The following is a 27655-nucleotide window of genomic DNA, read 5'->3' on the forward strand; positions in this document are numbered from 1 at the left end:
CCATGAGCAGCTTCTCACTGCAGAGGAACCACCTGAGTTTCTGAGGCTTTGAGGAAAGCAGGCACTCTATCAAAATAGCCACAGCCTTGTGACAAGGCAGGTGTGATCCCACTGCAGCAGTTGTGGATCCCCAAGCAGCCCCTTGGTCAGCAAAGGCAGGAGAGACTCTTCAGGGACGATTTGGTTGCTGGCCATGACACAAACCTCTGCCTGTAGCTCAGGGAGAGGCATGGGGTCAGGAATAGAAAGACTGGGCACAGCCTGGATTTGCCCCAGGCAATGTAGCCATGATTTGAGGTCAAAGCACCCACAGTGGTTAGCAGAAAAACAGGCTTTTTGGATGCACTCCTGCGCTGGACTGCCTTGCTTTCAACTGGCTGAGACCTTCTCCATCCAGACAGCACAGCAGTTAGGTGGAGGTGCTCTCCTCGTACAGGCTTGAGGATTTAAAATATCATGCTGAACAAATAAGGTTTTGAGCGCAGGTCTTGGGTTTGACCAACAAGGTGGATGTCTCCTAGGCATTCTTTTCTTAAACAGCAGTTGTTTCCTACTCTTATATCTAAAACAATCTCAAGATTTCACCCAAAGATACAACCCTGCATTTCTTACATTATTATAATAAACCCAGAGCCTTGCTAAAGAAAATGGTTATTTTTATATCATTTGCAGAAATAAACCTTTCCTGGAAAGACAGCAATGAGCAGATTTGCCTGTAGTTAGATATTCTTGTTTTCTTTGAGAAGGTAGTGAATGGTAATGTGGGAGATGAAAAATTTATTTTAAAAAATACCACTGCAGTCCAGTGTGGAATTTAACATTGCTTGAAACTTGCAAAGCGGCCTGAGTATTTCAGGCTCAGGTTATGAGTCAAAACATAGACTCAGATACAACTCTTACTATTAAAAGACTAGACATTTATGTATTTCCATATATTAGATAAATCCCAGAGAGATTAACTAGTGTGCTTATATGTGTAGTGATGCACGATGTCAAACTCCATTGTACTGTGGAATAAAATGATTGCATAGTGAAAACACGTCATTGTGTGGAGGTGAGAAAGTTGCCTACAGTGGTCAGAGCAAGGAGTTTTATCAAAGGTCATCTAGAGCATAAACATATTTAAATAATAATCTTAAAGCATTACTTAGAATGAGTTCTTAAGGAGGTCTTTTTTCTAGTGGCAATTGCAAATACTCCTCATCATGGAAGCACAAACATAACCTGATTATATTCTCCTGTTTGTGCAGACATAACAAGGCTCTAGAGAGTATGTCAGAGTCTTAAGCTGCCTTTGTTTCTATGAAGACTACCTCTCTGTGGTGCTAAGCTAGTGTAATGTGCCATATCCTGGAGTTTTGGTTTGTTTGTTGTTTTTTTTCCCTCTGGCTGACAGACCTGCAGATTTCTAAGCTTGCACTCTAGTTCTTCTAGAAGGAAATGTGTTGCTTAGAAATGGTTTATTTTTATTGGTGTAAATTCTTGCTGTAAGGATTAATGGTGATCTCACTTTGGAGTACATTCTGTTATTTGGATGATGCTTATATTGTATGGGTTTTGCTTCATTTTTGTTTTCTTGTAACATATTTGTTGCGATGACATCAAAATTTCCTTTCCAAAACCTGACCCATTCAGGAAGAGCTGCTCAGATACTTGTAATCGCTGCCTCTAGTGTTTAGATCAATCAAAACAATACCATATCGCGTTTCCCACTTCCCATTAGAGGAAAGTGATACTTGTGTGTGTCAGAACAGCTCTTTGAGGTTGTCCTAGAGGCTCCGGCAATGGGTGGGACACTCACAGCGATGTTGGTCTGATCCAAGGCACAACCTTCTTTCCTGAGTTTTGCGAATAGAGCCCAGGGCTGTTGCTGCTGGGCTCTGTAAAAAGGCTTTCAGACTGCAAACAATTTGTTTTAAGACTCAAATTAAGGCAATTATTGATATAATTATTCATAATTTGTTATAATTATTCATTATTATGTAGTGATTTGTTTATGGTACAATACAATGAGAACTGTCAGTATTTATAGGATGGATTTTCCTCTCATATTAAACTGAAAGTTTGTCTTTGATGACTCCATCATCTCTGGATCCAGTGTGTGTGTTCTGCCTAACTAATGTATGTAAGCAGCTTTCTTTCCAGAGCAGGTTAGGCTAGTTTTTTTAACTCTGTAATGATTTTCCTGATGAAAAAACATGCATTTTCATTGAAACAAAGTTCTCCTACAGAAAATTGAAATCTTGCCCTAAAAAATAAAAAAAAAAAAAAAATCAGTTTTCTGCCAGGAAAACTGAACAGATGGAGTCCCACTACCTGGAAGGCTTCTGCCAGTCTTGGTTTGCAAGAAGGAATAAGCTTGACAAGGTGCTCTGCTAGAAAAATGGCCCTGCTTCAAGCATGCTTGAACGGAACACATTCAAAGTTTCTTTCTTCCTGTTTGTTTGAGGGTGATTTCTTTCCACACAGCAGAAACTCCATTTTCCAGTTGCTCAGTCCTTGAGCCTTTGCTCCAGTTCTGGCAATGAGCTACTTTGTGGCACAGGTCATGCTGCTTTGCTTTGCTTCTCCAAAGAAAGGTGAACAGCTGTAGCCTCCAGAGCACCATTACTGGTGCCAGTGGCGTATTTCCAGGCTGAAGAGCCAGAAGAGCCAAAATGTAATACTGGTGACCATGGTGTCTCCTCTGGCATTGTTGCCCAAGGCAAACCCTTGCTGCAGCCTTGGCTCACCCTGCTGCTTCAGCCGCACTCCAATGTACAGCAGATGTTCTTCAGCTGCCACTTTGCTGCAGGGCAGTCCCACAGCTTGGTTCATCCCTTATAGAGCTAGTACCTCCCCTTCTGACCTTCTGTGTCAACCTATGGGCTTGCTCCTAGGCAGCCTGAAAAGGAGTTTCTTGTAACAGTTATTGAGCCCATGCCTAATAATTCAGCTGAAAGTACTGCATCCCTGCCTGGGCCCGGTGCCGGGCTGCAGCCTGATGAAGAGGAGAGCTCTGGATGCTAATGGGTAATTGGTTCCGTTAGAGAGGAGGCTAAGTATCTGAACGTGTGCTGCAGCTGTTTGCATATTTTGTCTGTTAGATTGTCTTCCAAAATGATTACGAAGCCCTTGGATTTTCTGATGGAGGCCAAAAGGTCTGAACAAATAAATAAATTCCGAAACAAATATCTACGAGGAATGGGAGCAAGCACTTTCTTCGCAATGAGGAGCTGGAAGGGAGCCCAATCCCTGGTTTCTAGAGTCGTATGGGACTGGAGTGGCCAAAAAACTGTTCCAAAATCCAACTGTCTTGCACAGACCAAGGGAGTACCTTGCCTCATATAGCCTGCGGAAGAATCTTCCCCTGATTTGCAGCAGTTTAGGATAGTACAGCCCACAAAGCAGGCCCTTAGATGAGAAACACTATCTCAGTGATCAGAAGAGAAACTGTGGCTTGTGAGATCTGTGTTCAGCTTCAGTTTCACTTGTTTGAATTTGTGTGAGAGCAAAACGTGGTTTGAGAAGTTCAGAATGCCCTGTGAAAACACACAGCTGCTCCCTTCATTTAGAAATGAAAGACAGCTTGAAAAACACCACGGTAATTCTAGTGGTTGTGGTTCTGCCTCGCTCAATGAGTTACAGCTGGCCAGGCACTTGAATTTCCTGAGAAGCTCTGCTCTGAACCCAGACCCACGGGGCAGTGCCGCATGAAGGGATTGCCATAGTAACCACTCTTTGTGTCTTGCAAAACTGACGGACTGTTTCAAGGGGAAATTACATAGAAATGTGGCATTTGCAGTCTTAGATAAAAATAACACTCCCTTGATGAATCAAAGTTGCAGGAGACTCATGAAGGTTGGGGTTTTTGTTTGTTTGGATTTGAAAGTTTATGGGTATGAATTAGTCCATAGTTCTTTAGAATGGTTTTTAATTTGTCATCACTAAAGCTAATGGCTGATCTTTGAATATGAGTCTTAACACAGTTTTCACTTCGATTCAGAGCGCAGATTCATGGTCTCCACATTGATTCATTCTTTACCATTCATATTTTTCTGGTGTAAGATTTCCATGGCTTGAAGCCACAGAAATGTGAGTAGTATATACCACAAAGCTGTCAAAGGAAGTATTATTAAAAAATCTAATTGGATCTGACTTGGTTTCATTTTGCTGAACTTAAGCCATAAAAGAATGCGTACAGTTCTCAGCCTGGCTTGGAGGAAGGTTGTAACTGTAATGTTGGATTGTGAGACAGATGAGCATGGATCAGCTCATCTGTCTGTCAGGTGGTCCTTCAAGCTTTACATTTGGAAAGAATACAGGTGGATGTTCAACTTCTTAAAATCTATTCTTAATGACGATTTCATATCTATTATCAAATACATCTGATCAAGGCTTTGCAAGAACTCAGCAATGGGTCTATAATTAGAAACTTTCAAGCTTTTCCAGTTTCCCCTAGAGAAATCATACCAAATGGAGAGGTAGTTCTCAATTTCCAATACACTTCTCGTGCTCTGAGCCTTTTGTTGTATTAGATGATTGAAAACCTAAAAGGTTCATGGTCATCAGCCATAAAATAGGCCATGGAGTATTCTTGCAATTTGCCCCTAGCTTCTGGCTGAACTACACCCAGTTCATTTTTTATTCAAAAAAGACATTCAGATTAGACTGTCTGCTTGAGGATTTGAAATCATTTGTGCAGATTTCTTGGCCCCAACTATGTCTTAAATCAACAAGATGATTTCTGAAGGTTCTGCAAGACCGGCATCTTGAACAGAAGAGAGTTTAATTACTCATTCCCATATGTGGGTCTGCTAGAAAATATATGCAAAACTTAGTAGCTAGCATGGTTAATCATTATTTACTGTAATATCATACTTCCATACTATGAGTGTTGAGTATAAGAGAATTCTTAGTGGAACCAGAGATATTTGGAGAAGAGATTTGAATGGAGAGCAAAGATAAATAAACCTTAGCTGTTTTTCTAGATATTGTAGTTTTGATTCTTTGCATGGAGAGAACTTTATGGTGATGGCTTCAGAACAAAGAAAAGTTGTTGTTGAAATTCTGAAAGGAAGCATGCCAAAAAATCGCAATGAGAATGTTCAAACATAGTTTCTGTGCCAGTAATTTGTGTTAGGAAGATGTGATCTGTGAGACAGAAGGTCAGATGAACTGTGCTAAAGTGATAAAAAAAAAACGCAAGGGTTGCTGTTTTACTAAATTTTAAGAATCATAGTAACGGAAGTCGACATAATAAAGCAACTTCTAACTTTACAACAGCTAGCAATCTGATATCTTAAGTCAAAGGCAATTTAGCTGAAATGTCTCATTTTTACCAGCTTTGCAAAAATTGTACTCCTCACCCCTGAAAAATGACACTGAGCACTGGGATATTTGGTGATGAACAACGATGTGGACCCAGTGGGATTTACTGGATTTGGACAAAGTCACGAAATTAGAATTTGAAAAACCCTTTAAACCAGTTTCAAGACAACTAACGTAAAGAGGCTTAAAATCTCTAAGCATTCACTGTCACCCCATCAAAACATGTATTAAGTGTTTTAATTTAAATGTGAGTATATGGCTAGCTTCAGAAGTCATGTGCTAGGAATACTAAGGAATACTTAGTCAATACTAAGGAATATTTCCTTAGCATTTTGGGGGAGGGTTTTGTTGTTGTTTTGTTGGGTTTTTTTAGATCAGTGGTGTTTTAAGAGTGGGATGGAGGATTTCTTGCCTGTGTTTGGGGAACAGAAAGATTTTCAGGCTTCCAACACACTGACTGTCAAAATACCGTCACATAGAATATGACTAGGACATCAAACAAAGTGTTTCTAAGTACGAAAGTTCAGAAAGCATGGCTCGGTCCAAAGCAGGATAAGATCATGAAATAATAAACAAACACATGTGAAGTTTGCCTTGTGGTTTTTGAGGCTTTACTTTGGTTTTGGGTTTCAGTTTGTCCTCACTACTCTGGGAGGCCCTGGTGATGCTGACTGCCTGGTTTTCTCTATCACAAGCTCAGTCAGCCCTGAAATCATCTGAGTGCAGTCTTAAAGAAATGGAGATGTAAACAAAGTTGTCACCAAGGGGTTTGGAGGCACTGATCAAGTTCGGTGCATGGTGAAATCAGGCTGGTGACATCCCCTTTTTCTTTCTATTTCAGTTCATTGCCATTTGCCCTTTTTCTTCTTCCCCAACAACCCCCAATACACACCAAAACAGAAACAGCAAAGCCTTCCTACTGGACACAGTGTGCAGCCAGGTTTAAAGACATATTGCAATTATATTTGCTCATCATTTCCTACAAATCTTTCCATGCTCCCCAAAGCTCATATTGCTGTGCAAAGGTAGCCAGTGTGAGAAGTCTCACTGCTTTTTCTTTGACATCCTGTACAAAATGTTAAGAATTGGGAGCTGCTTTTTACTCACTCAGGTATTTTTTGTTTCATTTCAGCTCTATGATGGGCCTGATGTGCAGTCCAACCTGATAGGCACTTTTTGTGGACAAACTCTTCCACTGGCAGGGACCACTACAGGGACCAGCCTTCATGTGGTGTTTTATTCGGATGGACTGAATGCTAGAAGTGGGTTCCAGATGCTGTGGAATGTTAATGGTAAGTTAGCCAGGTTTCCCCTGGGAAGGTATGTTTCCTTCTTCCCTATTCATGTAATGGAGTCACAGCTTATGCCACCCTATGCCATCTAATTAGAAATAACCCATTATAGCTCTAAAAACATTGCATTTCCTCATAATTCCTGACATACTTTCCCAGTGGGTGTTTCTGCACATGCACACCTCCGAGATCATCTGATCAGGGTCTGAAAGCTGTAAGTGAAATATGCTTTCATTTGCAGGAGTAGGCACAGGGATGAGATGCATCTGCAGAATTTCTGTGCTGAACAGGAGATATATGCTATTACAGGGGAACCATGCGTGACGTGGGCTTTCTAATGGGAAACACTGAGCCCTCAGTTTGCCCCATTCCTATAGACTTGTGTTTTCTGTGCAGGCTTCTCTTTAGTTTTATTTAGTGGTGCTTGTTTTCTTGGGTAGTGCATTCACTTCCAGCTGCCCCTCACCCCTCTTCTCTGCATGAAATAACATTGGCCAGGGCTTTGGGTGTTTTTCTCTTGTTCTTGCATGTCATGAAGACCATGGTGGGCCTTATTAAATAGGCAAGCATGCATGCCAATTATAAACAAATTTGTTAATGACTGTACAATTGCAAACTATGTTTGCAGTTTCTTCATAAGTGGGGCTACAAATGCAACTTTTTCACTCTGATTGTTTAACAGCAATATTGGACTGTAACAAGATTAAATCGTGTGCCATTGTACATCCCATCAAATAGGATCCAACCTCGAAAATAATTAAATCACCACAGTTGCCCTGTCTGCCTAATCAGTTCACACCATTCAGCTTTGACAGCATTGTAAAGCAGCTGAAATCAGCTGCAGAGGCCCCACGGTGGGTTGCTGAGGTGTATGGCATGCTCTATGTTGTTTGAATAGGAGCTCCTCCATGCTACCACAGACTGCTGGCATTTGTGGGCTCCCAAACGGCTCTCGTTGGCTAGACAGGAGTGTTTTGCATTCAATAGAGGTCAAGGAGCATTTCTGGGCAAAGGAGGGACATACGAGGGAGGAGTGAGATGTGTGGCAGGAGCCAGCAGGGGAAGTGCTGCAGCACAAAGGTACGTTCTTGTGCTTCGAGGTGATGTCATTCTGGGACTGCACAAAAGAAGAAAGAGTGGAGGCTTTTATGCACAGCCAGATGACATCAGCTCCATACAGTAGCCATGGTACTGGGCTGACTGGCTTTTCTAAAGATCTCAAAGCTTTCCAGAATCTGCCTGCGTGGTAAGCACCCTTGTGCTTTCTCCCCACGTCCCCCTCTAAACATTTCCCGGACTCGCCAGCCCTCTCCCACCCCCCTGCACTCTTTTTCTGCACTGACACATTCATTTCTCTGTCAGACAGCACTGCCCCTCTGCTAATTCCTGGACTCTAAACTGTGGCCTGACCCTTCACAGGGCTCAGGCTGCTAATGCACGGCTGTGTCTAAGCAGCAGAGCAGGATCTCTGGGTTCAGATAGGCCTGCCTCCTAGGGAATGTCATTGCTGGCTCTGAACATCACAGCTGCGACTCCCAACAGCCTGTAACATAAGTGCAAGTTCTTCCAGACCTGACTACAGTTGTTGTCTTTTTGTTCATTGCAGGCACCTCCTTTTTTTGTCAGTCTGCATAATGCACAGATAGGTATTCCTCTTGCCCTTGATGGCTACATTGTCTGGGTATATACCATTACCCTAGCCTGGATAAAATTCGATATTTTCCTGTGGTCGGGGTGCTATATTTGCTTCTCTCTTCTGAAAATCTTTCAAATGCACAAAAATACCCCTCACTGAAGAAAGTCTCCTTGTCTAGGGGAACTCGTCAGGAGATGCAGCCTTTGAGTTGGGTATTTCTTAGGCAAATGTCTAAGAAAATCTAAACCTGGATCTTGTAACATCTCACCTGACAAGAAAATAACAAGGCTATAAATATTGCTGAGAGAAGAGCTTTTACTTCTGCTCAAGTGACAAATGTGTGCTCTAGAGTTCAAGCTGCTGTCAACTATTTCTTAGGCTGTCCATGTGCTGGCAGTGGTGAAGCATCTCTGAGATATATATCAAGGACATTCACATGCTTTCGTGATAAAAGGGAGCAGCACTTGCATTTGCCACTATGTGCCCGATACTATGTTAACTTCATGCACTTTTTCTGGCAGCTCTGCTTGTAGTTACAGGCTGATCAAAAAAAGCCAAAAGCTTACTGCATTGATAACTAACATGAGGAGCCCTTCCTGCCACACGTGTCACAAAATGGAAGTGTTTTGATTTGAAATATTTGCATCTGATCTTTCCAGTTGCTGAGCCACTATTTTTCAGTTGCTGAGTTGCTGATCTGGGTTGCTGAAGGAAACCCAGTCTTTCGGCTTTTCCAAAAATAGAAGTAGTAACTGATTTTAGGAGAATGCTGTTATTTATGCTTAAAAGTGTCCTATATAATTTTAACTTGGATGGAAAGCTGCAGTGTATAGAATTCAGTTTAAACGTGGTTGTGGTTCTGAAATAACACCGTTCATCTGAGGTAAAGGGCTTTCATTGATGAGGCTGTGATTTGGCTAAATCACTAATGTTTTTTTCTGCAGCCAAGACCTCAGTAGGATTATTCACCAGAGGAAAGCTTGAATCTGCAAGGTGCCCATTCCACTTCTGCTGTTTATTAAGAAGCTTAATATAGGCAAATATATTTTGGGGCGTATGTTGGCCCTTTGAGAAAGAACAAACTCTTGGTAACTGTCTGGATATTGCAGAAGAAGGCACACCAAGTGAATTGCCTTCCTTAAAAAAAAAAAATAAAAAAATCAAGAGGCCAAAAGGACAAAGGTCTCTCAGTGCAAAATTATACCAGTGACAACTGCCACTATCTGAGAAGACACATATTTCCAAGACCCGTCACTTACCTTATTAAGCAATACGTGTGTGGGAGCTGACTGCTTTATATATACATCTGCATGTCACTGGAAGCTTACTCATTTGGCTGCTTGATTGTCAGTAGAGCTTATAAATTTAATCAGCTCTTCTCAGCATAGTCAAAATTTGTGCCCACTATGCTATTTTGTGACATATTAATTCCCCCTTTAAAAAAGAAGCAATGCACACTATTGAGAAAGAATTACGTAGCCCCAAAGTATTCTACTGCTCTTTTCCTTCACCATAATCTTCTTTCTGCTGGATTTCCTTGGGAAATGTTCGATGGACAGGGTATGGAGAAAGCCACTTGATTCATGAGAAGTTTACATTAATCTGGGTCTGTATATTCTGAAGACGAAAATTATTAAAAGGCATACAATAACTAAAGACTGGGGTTTTCCATATGTATGTCAGGTAAAGTGTGAAATAGTTTCTTAGTTCTGCAGAGAAGCACAACAGAAACAGAGATTAGATTAGGATGCAAAAGTCATTCACAGCAGACATTTGCCAGGCATCCGTTAGGATTGCTGGAGAGAATATTGCATTGCAGGTCAATGAGGGAGCTGAGTCCCAGATTTCCTAAGCCTGAATCATAGCTCTGTTGTTGATTTCTTGTGCAGCCTTTGAGAAGTTGCCGTTTGTTCGGTTTTCGAAATTGACTATTCCTTTCCAGTGTCTTTCTGCCACATGAAGTCTAAGGAAGCACACGGTCTGCTCTTTTGAAGTCCTGAGCAGTTCTTTTGGGTTGTGGATGCTACCCTCTTTAGAGCTGGCTTTTTGTGTTGCAGTCTGGCTATTAAAAACATAGACATGTTCTCTGTGAGAGATAAGAATTAATTCGTTTCTGTTTCTTCTGTAAGCTGAAACTTCTCCCACCCCTCCAAAATAAAATATAAGATCAGAGGCCAAAATTTTCTTAAAATGCTTGTTGCTGAATAGTTCAATCAGTGTTAGAAAATGTTTTGGGTTTTTTTTTAAACACTGGACACTGGCAGCTAATATGGGAACTACGGTCATTTACTATCTTGGAGGATTCAGCTCTTGTTTTAATGCCTACATTTGCCTTTATGTCTCTGGGCCCCAGTAGTCTATCTTTACTTATTATCAATTCTATTGAATTCAGATTGGAACATGTTTAAGAAAATACCAAGGTTCAGGAAGCTGATAAAACAATAACCAAAGCTACAGAAGTGATTAACAAATCAGAAGGAAGAAAAAACCAAACCAAAACAATTTCTCACTTGAATTTTTCATCTCTTGCATAAACCCTCACCACAAAAATTATCCCACTTGTTCCATTGGATAATATTCTACAACCTAAACCTACTCAAGAGAGTAAAAAACTTTAGAATCGAATCCAAGTTAGACTTCATGCAAGTATTAGTGTAGTACAGGCAAACGTTCATACTACATGCTCTTTGCAGCTAGAGTCAGTTAACATTTACTGAAATATTTTGCCATGAGCACAACAATTGGAACTCTGAATCCTTTTATTTCCCTAACTCTGATTTTACAGGAACAGTGCCACTTCACTTTAAACTTTATGGAGGGGATTTTTCTAGCATGTGGCTAAAACATTCCTCTGAATAAATCTGAAAACCTTGCAAATAATAGAGGTTTCCACAGATTACTACTTCTCTATTCAGCTATAATTATTTATGAGAATAGGGATTCTTCTTTGGTTAATGAACACCATCTGCTAACCAGGCAGGCAGTAAGTAATATGGAAAGATCTATAAATCATCCCTTGCACAATCTTCAATGACTACTTAGATTTTAGCCAGAGGAAAGCAAAGTCACCAAATATATGTTTCCTGAGCTTTCTGTTTGTTGTCTGATTTCCTAGCAACTAACACCAGGTCAGGTAGTTGTTTTAAGCATTTTTCAAGGGAATTCTGGGACCTTTATACTACTAAAAGAGCATCTCCCCTCCCTTTTTTTTCCCTTCAGTTTAACTGCAGGGCTGAAGTTCCCAAAATCACTGCAGAAAGTGAGCATATGCCATATGCGGTTCAGCTGCAAGAAACTTTTCCGCAGTGCAGCCATTTAACTGTCCACATAAAGCAAGATGGTGTACTTCTGTACTGAGAAAAACTTTTAAAGATGTTTCACTAAGAATAGAATGGTTTCAGATAATTCACTATTATTTTGGTGAGAGCTGAAGTTGTGCAGCAATTTATTGGTGCATTAAAATGCTTCTGCATTTTTATTTACCCTAAAGGCCAAATATTTTTTACTTTGTTGTCATAAACAGCATAAATCTCATTTATTTGAATAGAAGCAAATTGTAATCTGATGTTTGCAGGCAAATGTAAACTTTGGGAGAAGGTTTGTAGACAGTTAATGGTGATGTCAGAGATCGAAGAAGTTTAATTAGCTGAGAAGTTTACATTTTCATTTCAACTTGTCCAATTCAGTATCTTAACAAAGCAGGAAGGCTAGTTTTGTAGGGAAATTACATTCCAGGTTAAATCAAAATGTATTTCTTAGCTTGCTTAAAGAATAGGAAAAGGATATCGTACATGCAAATGCATGCTTCAAAAAAACAGGACTGGCATTTCTCCTAAAGTCTTCCCTTTAAATGCAAAATCCATGCGTATATTCATTATGTATATAAATAAACAGGCGTCTGCATCTACTTCTACATCTTCAGCCTGAATACCATTCATATGAATGTAATTTGTTAGCTATATTTTCTGATTATTTAAAGTATGTACCAAGGCAGATTTCAAAGCCTAGTACAAGCATCTTAAGGTAGGGGATCTGTCTTCATAGGTAACGCACAAAAATTATGAAAAATACCTGCAGTTTAGTTTTCCTTGGTGGCTTATATCTGTGATCCAATCACAGAAATGGATAATGCTACAAGAACTTTGTGGCTAATGAAAATGGGGAAGACATTGAATAAATCAGGGATCAATTCTAAATTGAATAGTAAGTGAATAGTGATGTTCCAGGAATGGAAATATAAGCTGCAAAGTCAGTGAATCAAAGTTTGCTTCTCATTTTGAAACAGCATTCTTGGGCAATTCCTTTTTTTTTATTTATTTATTTTCCATTCTAAGGCTGGAAATCTTTCACATACGACATTTGTAAGCATTTCAACAAGTTTTTCTATAGTAATTGAGTTTAAAGGCAGGAAAATTTGTTTTAATCTCTCAAGTATTCCTGTAAATATTTTGTTAAAATCATCTAGTATCTATATTTTTAAAAAATGTACCACAGAACTGATCCTTACCTCATCCATGTAAGAGCAGGAACATAATGTATAGACTTTCTGCCAGTTGGCCAGAGAGTTCAGATTATATTTCTGCTCTGACATGGAGGTTTCTGCTTGCGTATGCAGGTCAGTCAGTGTAGTTCAGGTGTGAAGTTCACACATTTGCAAAGATCAGTGAGTCCTTTTTTCACTGATTAATCAGTGAATACTTAGGCATAAACTCAAGTAATTTCTGATTTGTTTGCAAACAATTAAAAAATGATTGGCAACATGAGTACAGCATATTCATTGTAAGAACTGAATCACAGAGATCTAGACTTTACCTCCATTTTAATGGAGCACTTAGGAAGAATCACTTCTCTTTTAACAAAAAGCCTTTTCTGGGAACATTTAGAGTTGGAAGAAAAGAAATGGCACATTAAAAACAGGTTGACATTCTTATTCATGTGCTTCACATACCTCATCCAGAGAATATTGATTGAGCTCAGAGAATATATAAACCACTCTGGAGAGGGAGCATGAGTGATCTGAATTCTACCTGCAAGGGTTGCACAGAAAGTAAGGTCTGTGCCTCAAAGCATAGCACACAAGCTTTCCTCTCATCTGAGCCATTTCAGGTTTAAATAAAAACTGTATCTTTGTGGCTATCAGGAAACTCTTAATAGGAGAAGCTGAGTCATAACTGCCTGTTTAGTTTTAAAATGTTCCCAGCTTTCTTCAGGCTGAGATAAATAGCAATTGGCTTTGTTCTCGCCTGCTGAAACTCCCCTGCCTCCGCATTCCCACCCCCTCAGGACCCCAGCCATCAAGTCTGTTGAGAAATCGTTGTTTCCCAAGCTGATGAGGTGGCTTTCCCCTCCTGAGGTCTGTCCTCAGCAGCCGTGTCATTCCTGCTTCTGAGGGAAAGGAAAGGGAGTCCTGTCCCCCTGCAAATTCAGCTGTAAGGCTCTCCCCCTGCTGACACCTTTTTTTTCTTCAGTTATAAAAACCCAATGACCTGGTTTCTTTTGAGGAAAATTAGGCCATCTTCTGATGGCACTGGGAAAAAAAAATGGAGTGGTGCGTGACACTGAAGCTTTCTTCCTCTCTGTCTCTTTGCTGAAATGTTCATGGGTATCAACGTTTCAGGAGTTTAACATTTACCCAGCAGTGCTGGCAGGCCTCAGGGAAGTAAGTATACTACCTTTTTCTGTTTCTCTCTCCAGAGGGACTGAAAGTAGGATTGCTTTCAAATACACTTATAAGCTTTTATTCCTTGATTGAGGGTTATGGAGGCCACCTCAGGGTTATGGAGCATCCTGTGCAGCAAGATGGGGAAAAGGGGAGAAGAACTGAGCCTGTATCAATTCACCTGTGAGGTCAACATTGGTTATGTAAAGGTTTTCCTGGGTTATAGCTAACTATTGTTCAATTGTGGGAATTCTTGTGTTTAAAAGGTAGTTTTCCATGAGTACTGGGTGATAGACCGACAGAGATCTGTGTTCCTTTGCTGGCATGACTGGACTTTTCCTCACATGTGTATTTAGATGACACTGATTTAGTTCAAAATAGCTTCTTATTGCTTTGCTCGCTTGCAGATGTGCTGCTCTTTCCTCTCATAGATTTGTATTATGCAGTCCTGGCAAAGCCAGGCAAAGCCAAACTCAAGTTTCCAGTGAGGAGCTGAAAGACCCCATGGTAGATATGATGAAAAATGCTTCTGGGGATGAGCAGTCAATTTTCCATAACTACAGGTTTGTCACAGAAGGTGTTGGGGAAAGTATTTGCATTTAATTGAAGATCTTGATTTACAGCTTCCTGAAGAAAAAAAAAAAAAAGGTGTTAAGCAGAGCAGTGGCCAAAGATATCTTGTTCAAATTATGCATAGACTTAATAGAGATTAGGGGAGTTTCACTCATCTGTGTGGATTAGTTAAGCAGGTGAGAGGAGTAGTTCGTTTGTTTTATGTTATAAAATATCTCCTATAACTAAAAGTTCTGATACAGATGCTATTTATCACTTCTGACATACCCAGAGGCAGTATTTGCTTCTGGGAATATAGAGCTCATGGTTGTTAGATGGGTTTAAGTATTTGGGGGCTTTCTTGCTATGTGACAGAACCTTCCCTCTGGAGATGAAGCCAAAGAGATTGATGAAGTGTGGGCTTTACTTACAATGCTTGAGTGACCCCATAAAAGCTGTGCAAGCAAAAGATTAGCTAGTCCCTAAATGAAGCACTTGGGGGCTTGTAATGTAGAGAGGGGAAAAAAATGTTGCTGCAAAGCAGAGCAACACACACATAAAATCAGATCAAACCCACAATTCCCTTGTTTTCTGCATGTGACATACACATCCACCCTACTGGATTCTCTAAAGGTGAGGTTTTGCCATGAATGTAGCTGATCTAAATTTGCCCTAACACTTAAATTTGTCCTTCCCACCCTGCTAACACCTGCACCCAGGGACTGGGTCTTCCCTCAAATTCAAAGAAAGGAGGGCAGTGCCACATCTCCATAAAACAGTGCCAAAACTGCAGTCTCAGGTGTTCAGCTGCTTTGTGCTGTCAAATTAGGGCCTGCATTTAATCCATTGTTTTGCATATTTTATTTTTTTTAAATCTAGCTCATAATATCCAAGGACTTAATCACCTAAGGGGCTGGGGAGTGAGTTTAGGACAATAATCTCATATCTGAAAAGAAGATACATAACTTTTCAAACATGCCATGTCTTACAATTGCGCAGTTACAATTGAATAAAAAAGAACAATAAATCCACCAAATGTCAGAAAGCTAGTCTATCCACTGTGACTTGGCAGTTTATAATCACACTTCATGGACTGAGGGAAATTGCATTGTCTTTAATTTTATGATTTCTAAAGCAGTGGGAAATGGTATTTTTACAACAATAGGAGGCCCTCCCCATGATAACTTAGTTTGTACACTAGTTGAGGTCAGTAACAACTGAGGATGGATCTGATTCAGCTTTCTAGAGCTGATCTAAGCTAGAGGCTAATAAAAAAAAAAGTCTTTTTTTCTTTTCTCTGAGTCTCAGTTTCTGCAGCTTTCCAAGCAGATACTGAGGTATGGTGAGAAACATGCCAAAACAAGAGGCGAAGTGCTCACTGCGTGGGAAGTGCCAGCAGGTCTACCCTGCCACTTCTGAGTCTCTTCCCTGTGTTGTGGTTTAAGGAGAAAAATGACCGCTACAGCTGAACCCAGGACACCTTGCTACACTTCAGTTCCCTGCGCTAGAGCAGATCCTCAAACCCAGCATACACATTTGTGCATGAAGTGGATGCTAATGCCTGTCCTCATTGCAGAGCTGTTGGTGAGTTTTTCCAGAGCCCCTAACTGATGGGCTACTTTGTTTTCTTGTCAGGTTGTGGAGGAGAACTCTCTGGCCCTTCTGGTTCATTTCACAGCCCTGGCTACCCCAACAGATACCCAAACAATAAGGAATGCATCTGGTACATTCAGACAGCGCCTGGCAGCAGCATTCAATTCACCATTGAGGATTTTGAGGTTGAATATCACCCAGACTGCAACTATGATGTTTTGGAGGTAAGAACATTAGATTTATTCCTCAAAAATACATGCTTTACTCCTCAAAAAGTTACATGCTTTTCTGTCTGGAGCAGATAATCTCAAGAACTGCAAGAGCAGAACAAACAATTCGACTGCAATTTCCCATTTCTGCTGTGGTTACAGTTAGGTTCCACAGGTGTTGTCATAGAAGCCACAATGCTCTTACCATATTCTGCTTTTATGCCTTTGGTGTCTGTATACCTTAATGAATAATGATGCTAGGCACTGTACACTTCCTAACAAGAGACAAAACTGCTTTGAAAAATTCAGTCTTGTAAAGTCCACCTTTGACAAGGAACTAAGCATAGAGTGCTGTACCATGGAGATAAAATTTCCTGATGTAAAGGAAGATAATGGATCACTGGGGGGTAACTAAGGTGAGACCTTGTGTAGGTCCTAGTGTAGGCCTTTCAAGGAAGAGGGGAGGTTTATAACCCTGAGCACTGAAAACTATGAAGATTCTTTTTACACAGAAAAAAGGGTAAAAGAAGAGGCAGTGTCCCAGCAGCTTAGGGTGGTGGAACAAGGAGAAAAAGGACCTCTCTAAGGGTTTACTGGCCTTTAAGAGACCCATGAAACTGGATGGTCTTGTTATATGCAATATCTTTGTGCTCATGCTGGGAAGCAGCCAGGTGACTAATCCCAGCTAACAGATTTGAGTAGACTTCTACTGCAGGAAGAAGGGATAGGAAATAATTTCAGGGAGAAATTATTTAGAAGTATAGCTTTTCTAGATCACTCTCATTAGAGATATTTGACATCACTAATGGAGGCACAGTTGTTGGGTCTTTCAATGTTAATGCATTGGTAACATTTAAATGTTTTTGTAATGAACCCAAAAGATTTATTAAGAGATGTTATACCACTTCACTGGGCCTTTCTCCTCTTCTCCTGGCTAATGTGATGAGTGACTGGCATACAGCTTGACAGCTTCTGTCCAGCACCTACACATACTCGCTGCTGCATATTCTCACCTTTGTAGCTTTGATTTCTCCTTAGTGCACACTTATCAGCGATATTCCTGGAAGACTTAACTCAGAGCCTAAATATACAGTTGCCAGATACATGATTGCTAAGCATTTGTGTGAGTAGAAGAGATGTATAAATTCAGCTTTCTGGCTCTGAAGCAGGCTTCCCTAGCTTAGCAATGAAGTGTAAGTCTTGACCAAATGGACACAGTGCTTTGAGTATCCTACTGACTTTGGGATTTTTGTGGAATCTGGGCATAAGGAAATTGTTCCATGAATTCTCTAGCAGCAGCATTGGCAAGTATGACTGTATGTCACATTCCTGACACAGTGCCTGTGAGTAGGTGACCTGTGTTGGCTGGTTTGGGTTTTGATGAAGTCTGTTGTATTGCAGCTTCATTGCTGTTTGTGCCTAAAATGACTAGATTGAAGCTAATCTGCCCGTGAGCTTCAGTTATGCCTCTGTTGCCCTAAGCAATCCATTAAACAGCTGCAAATCTGAGTTTGCTGTGGTTGACCGTTTCTTGACTAGTGCAAGGACAATGCCTACATCTGCAGGTGGGCACGCAGCAGCTACCATGATCCAGTAAGCATACAGATGGCTGGCAACCATTTGCTTGACAATCTTTTGACTAGTGGTGGGGGCTGGCCTAAAACCAGTGGGTGGGTTGCCAGACACGAATTGCTTAAAGAATTTGTTTAAGAGGATCCTGCTGTTTGCTGCTCTGTATCCCTGAGCAAGGTATTCACCTTAGGTTTGGGGTTTTCTTTCTTTTACCATTTCAAATTTATTTGCAATGCTTTATTTCTTTCCAACCTTACTCATTCATCAGCACAGATGCCCACCTTGCTGTTTGAACTTCCCTGCCTTCAGAATTGGCATGCCTTTAAGTTGCTTATCTCCTAACCTTGACTCATCCAGTTCCTGACACCTGTCTCTGATCTGCTGACAGAGAATCTAACATAAATCAACTTACCGGAGAAAATTGGTTCACGTCTTAGCACAAGATCAAAGGTTCTGCCTGGCAGCAAACAGCTTCCCCTGCCAAACTGCAGGTATTTGGTGGAGCTTTATGTACCTTGCCACATACATAAATATTTTCTTTCTTTTGTTATAGAATTACACATTCACAGCATGATTGATATAGTCTGCCCAGAACAGATGATAACTCAGATTTAGCAGGGAAAAAAAACGAACGTGATTAACCATTTTCAGGAGCTGCTCTACCTTGTAATCTTCTTTCTGTAGTTGTCTACATAGGTCCAGGCTGAAAACCACACACACAAATGTTTGAAAAGTGCTAGAAAAAGAGAGATTCCTGGTGCACCTTTGACACAGTGTGTTTCAGTGATCACTAAGATTCCAAAATTCTTTCACTCTCACATCGTCTTCCCAAGAGCATCCTGCCTACCAGTTCTTCAGGTTTTGAAATCTGCTTTTTCTCATGATTATTCTCCTGATTTCACTTTTTCCTTATCTCTGAATAGATCTACTGCTTCCTGGTTTATTCCAAGCCGAATAACTTTCCAGTTTTAATAGGAAGTCAAAACCAGTACTGAAGTAGCTCTGTACCCTGCTGTTCCTCCCTGTCCCATTAACTCTCTCTAATCTCTGAAATAAGAAGCTGTCTTGTAATAAAAGTTCCCCAGTAATCACGAAACCTGCTCACCGGGGTGCATTTAGCTTTTGCTTACAAACACCTTTATCCCTTTGTGAGGGCAGAGAATTGTAGGAACATTCTAAGAGATCTTTCCCCTTACAGCACCTTTGCCACTAACTTCATGTTTATACTATCTCTTCTTGACTATTTCTCTTGCACATTTTTCTGAAGCGTATTTGTTCTTGTAAAATGCAGCAACTCTCTTCTTTCCCTTCCTTTTGTCAGTGCCTCCTAAACAAGCTGTCCTTTCCATGTCAGTATCCCAGAACTGCCATATGTTTCTCCAAGACTGCGCAACAACAGTTAAATAAAAATTTTGTGTGTGAAATCCTCAAGTTCTCCATGTGGCTTCTTCATGCTCAAGTGTTTGACACATTCTCCTTTTATCCTCCTTCTTGTTTCTTTTATGACACTGTTATACTCATTCTTTCTTCCCTATCAGATTCTATTCCATTTACAAACATCCAGAATCAAAATTTCAATTGTTCTTAAAGATGTTTTCTCGAAATGTTTCATGGAAATAGAAGTCATCATTTTGGACACACTGAAAATTTTTACATTTAAATGGCTTCTATTGAAAATATGTACATAAAGAAAAATGAGCATGTCTGCTTTCTTGAATTATGACATCTTTTCTTTAACATGGACCAGATTTTTGTGAGCTATAATTATATTCTGCCACAGCAAGACGTAGCTCTGAGCCGAAAAGGAAGGAACCTTGTCAATCTATTGCACTTCCAAGTCTTTATTAGATGCTTTGGTCTTGTCATTTAAATATAAAGAAATATCAAGTATTACCATAATTCTTAATTCTCTGTCAAAGCCAGTCTCTCTCTTTGCTGGCAGTTATATCTGAACAGGGATCAGTTTTATTCCCAGAAAATCTGTGTCATGAGGGTGACCAGCCACATAAAAACAGCTTTCTGTTGCTCATAACTCTGGAATGCTGACTATTAACAATAAATGGAGCTAACAGGGCAGAAGCAAATGATAAGAACAGATTAAAACCAGGGGCTTTATGGCAGTGTCGTGCATCTCTGCTATGCCATCCAACATAATTTTATCTCTGGATCAGGTACTCTGGTCAGAGTAAATGTTTTTATTCTTATTTTTATCTGTTTGCAGCTCAGACATCCTGTGACTTTTTGTGAACCACACCCTGGAATTCATTCTTTCCATCCATTCTCTTTTCCCTCTTCTTTTTTCATGTGGTAACTATTGGTTTTCCTCTTTGTAGCCAAAAGTAACATTTTATTGTTTTTTGTCATGGAAACACTCTAACTTGTTTTTATTCCAGCCCTTGTGAAAGCATCTGATTAATTGAACTGGCATAAAGAAAAAACAGAAAATACACTCCAACTGTAAAGATCATGCCTTTGACTGGGCTTTTTATTTTGAAACTGTGCAGAAAGCCATTGCTGAGCAGTTAACAATGCAAAGAAGGCCCACAAACCTCAGATTTCCATCAGTATTTCTTTCCCATCTTAAATCGTCTTCCAATAGGTCAACTACAAGTGTTCATTTCTGAGGTAATACTAGAAGTCAGCAGTGTTTATGTCAGAGCTGGGTTTGTCCCCTTGCCTGTGGTGTGCAGATGGCCCCAGGGAGGCACCAGGAATCATAAGAGAGGTTGGTCATGGTGCTTATTAGATGCATATTAGAAACTCCTGCTGTTTCCTCTGCCACGTAGCTTCTCTGGGCTGGTTTAGATGATTAAGAGCATGTGTTCCTGCTAGATCTCATGCTGTGGCTCTGACTCAGGGAGTATACCACAAACACATTTTAAAATTCACATTTTGAACAGACTTCTGACAAATGCAGCTGTCACTGAGCCTCACAAGCAGGCAAGCAGTAAGATTTTTCTGAAGACACTGAGCTTGCAGCAGACAAACATGCTTCTTCCACAGACTGTGTCTGCTTCATTACAGATTCTTAATCTGAGCTGTGATTTCATCCATACTGACTTCTCTTGAATACCTTGAGATGATCAGTTAGACATAGGAACCATTATCCATTCAAGTCATGCAGCCTCCCTGCAGAACGCAAAAAAGTGCTGTCTCAGTCAAAATAAAAATCTTTAAGCTGTTAAGCCTATGTAATCAGCCATTAAAATAAAATACAGTCTTCTAAGCATCTAACACACTGTGACCTTCATAAAAAAATTAATTCCTCCTTGTTTCTTCTGGGGATGCAAGCTTCAGCTTCTGAAGACTCACATCACTGGGGAGCCACTGAGTATTTTTCCTAGTTAAACAAAAATTCTTTCCATTATACCTCTAATGGCAGAGCAGTGTCAGGCACCATGAGCAGTTAGTGAGCACACAATCAATCAAATTATGTAGCAATGCACTACACTTAGCCCTGGAGGTGGTGGGACTATCTCAGCTATTTGTAAGACTTGCTCAGATATGTAGCTTGGACAGGACTCAAACTTCTGAGGTTAAAAAGTATCTGGCAGAGCTTATTAAAATATTGAGTTTCCCCTCATCTAAAAGTGATAAGAGGCAAAAGGGCCATATAGGAGGCTGGTTCTTGTAGTACTGTCATTTTCTGAGAGAGATCAATGGATTGCTGGTTTTGACCTTTCTGAAGTTTACCAGACTAATAAAATGTTGGAGAAGGCTTGAGATGCTACTGGTGGGAAAACCCTGATGGGATTTGTTGCCTTATCTTCCTATTCTCTGCTTTGTTGTTAGAACTTGCCATTCTCTAGTTTAACTTTAGGATTTATACATAATATATGCTGATAAAATGAGAATCTATCTATCACTAGTTCAGTTGCTGAAAGACAATAGCACACTCTTTATTCAGTGTCTCTCTTTCATGGTTTTCCCACTTGCAGTTAATGTCAAGCTGACTTTTGCAGCTGCTGTCCTACCAGGGACATACCAATGGAAGGCGAGAGACTTACTATCAGGTGGCATTTCATTAGCATGCAAGAAGCCAAAAAAATTCAATCACTGAAGGCACTAGGCACCAAAATCTCTGGATTTGAAAATTTCACTGAGCAGGTCTGTTTTCTTCAGCTTTGAGAAGGAAGATTAAGGAAGATGAGACAGTTCCACCAGTTATAAATGGGCTTAAACTAAAATCCCACATCCCGTCCGGAAAACAAGAAACAGGATTAACTAGGCTTTAGCACTGCCACCCAATTCACTTCAGTTGGTTTAAAAATGCATTATAAAGTACACGATACTGCTGGCAATGTTTGAGAGAGTGGTGGTTCTCTGGTTTATAGCTGCCTGAAGCACACTCTTCTGAGTAGGAAATAATTACTCTTAAAAGTCAAAACCTGTCTTCTCTGACAAATATGTATGATATATATCCTTGATTCCAAAGAGTATTATTAAAATGTTTAATTATATGTATTTATAATACACATGTATTATTTACTTAACCAAAACCCCATAGTTCGGATGTTGATTCTGCCATTGAAGTCAAGAAAATTGCAATGTTTTTTGTTTTATCAGAAAGAGTGGTGAAATCTAGCCTCTATTTAAAAATCAGTCTGTCTTAGCTGTGCCTTCAAACATAAAGGGTGCAAAATATCAGCAGATGTACCTGCAAAGAGGTACAGTTTGTTTGCAGAAACACCTACAAAAAAATCTGGTTTTATATCCCCACAGAAACAAGGTGCCAACCCTGGAAGAATGGGGGAAAAAGAATGTGACAAAATCCCCATAGCAGAAAATTCTTATTTAATGCATGGCTGTTTTGAAATCATCTAGAATTTCATACTTGTGCCAGGTGGTTCAGGTACCAAGTAAACCTGAAGAGAAAATAACTTTATTAGCTACTTTACATTTCAAAACGTGGAATCACTTTCAATACTTACAGATTATTTTTTTCTTCTAGCTAAACAGTTCTCATGTATCCTGTGTGGCAAATGGGCTCTGAAAAACTTTGACAGTGTTTCTTCCATTTCTAGATCTATGGTGGCCCTGATTTCCTCTCTCCTAGACTGGCCCAGCTATGTGTTCCAAGATCAGCACAGAACCCATTGCGAGTCTCTACTACTGGCAATTCAGCCACTGTCCGTTTCAAGACAGATGTAGGAGTGACAGGGAAAGGTTTTAATGCCTCCTGGCAAGAAAATCCCGGTGGTGAGTATGCTGATTAATACTATGAGAAATTCAGGAAAGTCTGAGAATCAAGGATCAGCCATGCTAGCATTTAAAGTAGCCAAACAGCATAGGACTGAAAGCTGAAGGAGAATTTGGGTTTTACTGGATTTGGTAACACTAAGAGATGCTGAAAAACACACAGAGGAGAAAATTGTCTATCTAGCTGAAATCTAGGCCTGTTTATGTATTTTGTAACAGTCTACCTTGTTGGTGTTTCTTCTTTACGTAATTAATCAAGACATTCCTGTAATCAGAAAAGAACTTCTGCATGCCAGCAGTTCTTCCCACCCACTCACCCACACAGAGTCCTTTATTAACTGAATGCTTTTGGTTTTAAACTGTGAAGTGAAAAATATCTGAGAATGTGGCTTAACTGGGAGAACTTGGCAGACTCCAAAAATATTTGGAGTGATTAGTAAATACCTGAACTCTATAAGGTCCATCCCCCATGTGATTATTTATTCAAAGCCTTACTGGTAATCAGTAAAAGAAGAGACATGCTTAAAAGACCTGACCACAAGTCTTTCTACATGGGAGTTCTTATGAAAAGGCCAATTATCAGAAAATAATTGCAATGAAAAGTGAGGAGAGGCAGATTTTAATTCTTGCAGTTTTGCTTGATTAATCACACTGATTCATTAGTTTGTCTAGGTTTATACTTCTCCATTCTCACAAGTTTTATGAGAAAGGCACAAGATTTTGTTTTGAATAAAAGGCGTGTACAATGGTCCTTTGAATTAATCCCCTTCTGGCTTATTTTTTCTGCTTAGGCCCCCTGAAGCTTTCGCATCCCTTTATGGCATCTTGCCTGTTGTATTCCAACCCCTCTCTAGCCTCTAAAATACTCACTGACCAGAATGAAATAACAGTATAGGATTTATTCTTCCAGCAGGCTGCCTCTGTCTACAGCAGTCCCGATGTCTTTCCCTCACCCTCCTCCATCCCTTTGCAACATATAAAAGTCCACTTGTTTTTGTTAGTCCTATTGAAAGCCCTGGCACTTCCCACACAGGATCTATCCTTCCAGGCTATTTAGATATTCATGAGTGCTGGAGCTATTCTGGTCAGAAATACCTGAGGGTGGAGTCATCAGGAAGCCCTCAGCTGTGTGGATAGAGAAGTGGAAACTTGAGGCTTGCAGTTGTTTTCTGCTCATGCAGAAAGTGGAGCTCCTAGCTGCCTTGGTATTTTCAGAAATGGTTTTCTCAACCCTATGCTCAGCTAGGCATACTCATTGCTTTCGCAGTATGCTAGGTCTGTGGCATTCATATGGATGGTATTTTTTATTGCTTTTACGATATCTAAGATAGAGGAATACTAGTACTAATGCTTCAGCCTTTACAAAACCTCCTACTGTCCTGGGGCTAGAAAGAAATGTTATTCACAAGCATTGTTATTGTATATTCACAAATAATGATAATGTTATGCTTTTCTGATAGTCATTTCCATTGAATTTTGTTGTGGGCAGGACACTTCAACAGTTGGAGAACTCATCTTGCAGAAGTTTAATGTAGAAAATACAAAGATGGAGGTGGTTGTAGTTTAAAAATAGAGGTGGAATCTCACTAAGAACAGAAGAGCTTGTGATTAAAACCAATTCTGTTTTTTTCAGGCTGTGGTGGTATTTTCCAAGCTACCAGTGGGGAAATCCATTCTCCAAACTATCCTCAACCTTATGGTAACAACACAGACTGTTCTTGGCTTATCCAAGTTGACTCCAGCCACCGAGTCCTACTGAATTTCACGGATTTTGACATTGAAAATCACCATTCGTGTAACTACGACAATGTTGCAGTAAGTAACAATAGAAATTTCAAAAGTTTCCTTACTGAGTCTGGTGAAATGCTTGCAAAAGAGGAAGCTTACTGCTCAAACTAGGCTGCAGATAGTTTCAGACTGCTAGTTTCATAGTCATATTTATTCACTGATGATCTAAGGCTTAAATTTACAGGTAAATAGTTATCTAGTTCCCTTTACTTCACCATTGAAACATGCTTCACAAATGTTTTTCTTTGTTCTTTCAAGTTCCCACTTATATCTGGAAGGATCTTTTCTTGAAAGCAGTGCATGCTGCATCCTGGCACGTTTTTCCTTTTGGTGGTGTGAGTTGTATTTAGTACTGCACGAATAACCTCATACATAGATGGCTGGTTTTATGACCTTGTTTTCCATTTTAGTGCAGTTTACCACTGCTTTCTCCAAGCCATAGGCTTGACTGCCCACATATATAACAAATTGCCCACAGTTTTACAAACTCAAGAGAGAGGGAGGTCTGCATCCAGAGGGAATTGTGGCTGGTTGGTTTTCTTTATGTATACACTGTGTATTCAGGTGCTCCTCAGCTGTCTGTTTAATTGCTTCATTAGAGCCACTGCTCTCTCTAAAGCTTCACATTGCTGTTGGTTTGTGAGCTTTTGTTGATGTCACAGAAATTCAAGTTGCTGCTCAATAAGTGCACGACAATGAAGAACTCCCCACATCTCCACTTGGCCTTTTGGGAACAGGGACATGAAATCCTGACCTTTGATGTCAGGTTGTACTTCACTCAGGACAAAGGCATGTGTGATCAGTACCAGTCGGATAAAGCACAGTGGCTGTAGCCCCAAATCCAGCTTTCCTCTCCTTGATAAACTGTCATTCACAGAGAACTCAATTTGGCAGGAACTGAGACTCTTTTGAAAACAACATCAGTTTTAACAGCATTGCCTCCTAAAGCTTTTTTGTACTGAACCAGAAAAAAGGAAATGTGTCCCTGTTTTGCTGAGCAGAACTGAACATTTCATTTGGCCACAAAACATTTTTGTACAATGACTGTTCATTATTTTTCTGATTCTGAAGCATACGGAAATATGGTTCTGTTTTCTTATTTAAATTAACTACATTGGGGGGATCATTGAAAGGGAAAATCTATTGGAAAAGTTTCCAAGGCTTCTATGATACAACACAGGAGTAGAAAATCAAATTGCCTGACAGAAACACAGGCCATCTGAAACATCAGTACTGGTATAAATGCCAAAAAGAATTCAGAAATTAAGGGCTAAATTCTGATAAGACCTAGTATACAATGTTCTCTTTTAAACTTGATGCCAATGGATGTATATACCTATCTAAAAACTTTGCAGAACATTCAACTCCATGAGCTCCTTGCAGTTACAGGCCTAACTCCCATTGCCTTTATGCACCAAATACAGGCACTGAGTTCTTAATCACTGAAAGGCATCAGTCCTCAGCTGTCAGAGGAGATGGCTGTGGCAGAGCTCTTTGCATGAGTGGAGTTTACAGATCATTGCAGCGCAGCGACACCCCTTGTCCTCTATTGCCATATGAGTATCTGTTGTTTGCTTCCGCTTTTCGATTTCTTGGGGGTGGTAGAGGAGGAAGTTGCCCATCAGCTCCAGCTGTGCAAACACAGCTGAAGCAGCAATGTGTGCAGGGAGAAAGTTTTAAATTTAATGCAGGCATCAATCACTGACTCCCAAGTGGAAGGTGGTTTGAAAATTGATGACAGAGAATGATGATTTGAAGCCAAGAGATAGCAAAGGGCTCAGAGACTCTGTGTTTGAGATAGAGAAGAGGTTTTCAGTGCTAATATAGAGGAATTAGGAGGGCAAGAAAGGAGTCGATGGGGTTTCTTTCTCTACCTGGTATGCCAATGAGCAGAAAACCACTTGTTACCAACACCTGGATGTGATTTGTGTTCATCATATTCCAAGGCTTACTATATGCCCCACACAGGAGTACAGAGTGAGTGGCAGAGAGTGCCTGGAAATATGTAAGTAGAAGCCTGTTAGTGAATGGCTTAGGAATTGCATTCCAAAAGATGTGTAAATGGAAAATACAGGCAGCTAAGGAAGCAGGTGGGAGTAACACAGTGGTTCCACCCTTTTCTGTTTCTCAAATTTTTACTTATCTTTATGGAGTTTATTTGCTCTGTGAGTTCTCTTGGGGCTTCCCTCCACCCTTGAGCATATCATTCTTCCCCTTCTGGATCCACTCATTTTTCCCTGTGTTATGACCTAGATATTTTATGGGTGGGTTTTTTTTTTTATATATATATATTTCTACTCTAAATTCCTTTCTATGGGGAACACATGAAAATGTGTTGGTTGTTTTTTTGTTTTTTTTTTTTTTTCTGTAATGTTCTCTATTGTGCATTTGTTATGCGAGTAAAATGGAAGGAGGGAAAAAAGTAATGTCTGCTGCTTCTTGGCTATGCTGCAACTCCAAAAAGTCTAGTGCATTTTTCAGTTCAGCTCAATGATTTCATAAGTGAATCTGAGCACAGATGTAGGTTCAGCCAAGTGAATTCCAAGCCTGCAGCAGTAAACCACGGTGTAACTGCACTGAGCTCCCTCTAGAGTCAATGGATGGAGCGCACAGAGAGCAGTCCAGGCCACCAAAAAGCACTTTCTTCATTCACCTAGTTAATTTAGTTGATTCTTCAGTTTCTATGCCTCAGTTCTGTACCTTATCTATTCTCAGAAGAGATGAACATGTCTTCATTACTAAATGAGGATATATAGCCTTTGTTTTTTCTGATCTCAAATATAACTCGGTTATTCTGTAGAAAGCATAAGATCTTTGAGAAGATTTTTTGTTGTCATTGTCAAAT

At 40.1% G+C, this 27655-nt stretch overlaps 1 protein-coding gene across 3 annotated transcripts in view; it reads left to right on the forward strand.

The window, feature by feature from the left end:
- Positions 1-27655, forward strand: part of CUBN (cubilin) — a 144187-nt gene that overhangs the window by 48427 nt on the left and 68105 nt on the right. For all 3 annotated transcript variants that reach the window (XM_030483226.1, XM_030483238.1, XM_030483246.1), the window contains 4 exons: positions 6443-6602; positions 16085-16266; positions 22848-23022; positions 24656-24837. In XM_030483226.1, the coding sequence (XP_030339086.1) occupies positions 6443-6602; positions 16085-16266; positions 22848-23022; positions 24656-24837 (699 nt within the window). The remainder of the gene's footprint in view (positions 1-6442; positions 6603-16084; positions 16267-22847; positions 23023-24655; positions 24838-27655) is intronic.

This window comes from Strigops habroptila, chromosome 1 (assembly GCF_004027225.2).
Source record: "Strigops habroptila isolate Jane chromosome 1, bStrHab1.2.pri, whole genome shotgun sequence".
Lineage (NCBI taxonomy): Eukaryota > Metazoa > Chordata > Aves > Psittaciformes > Psittacidae > Strigops > Strigops habroptila.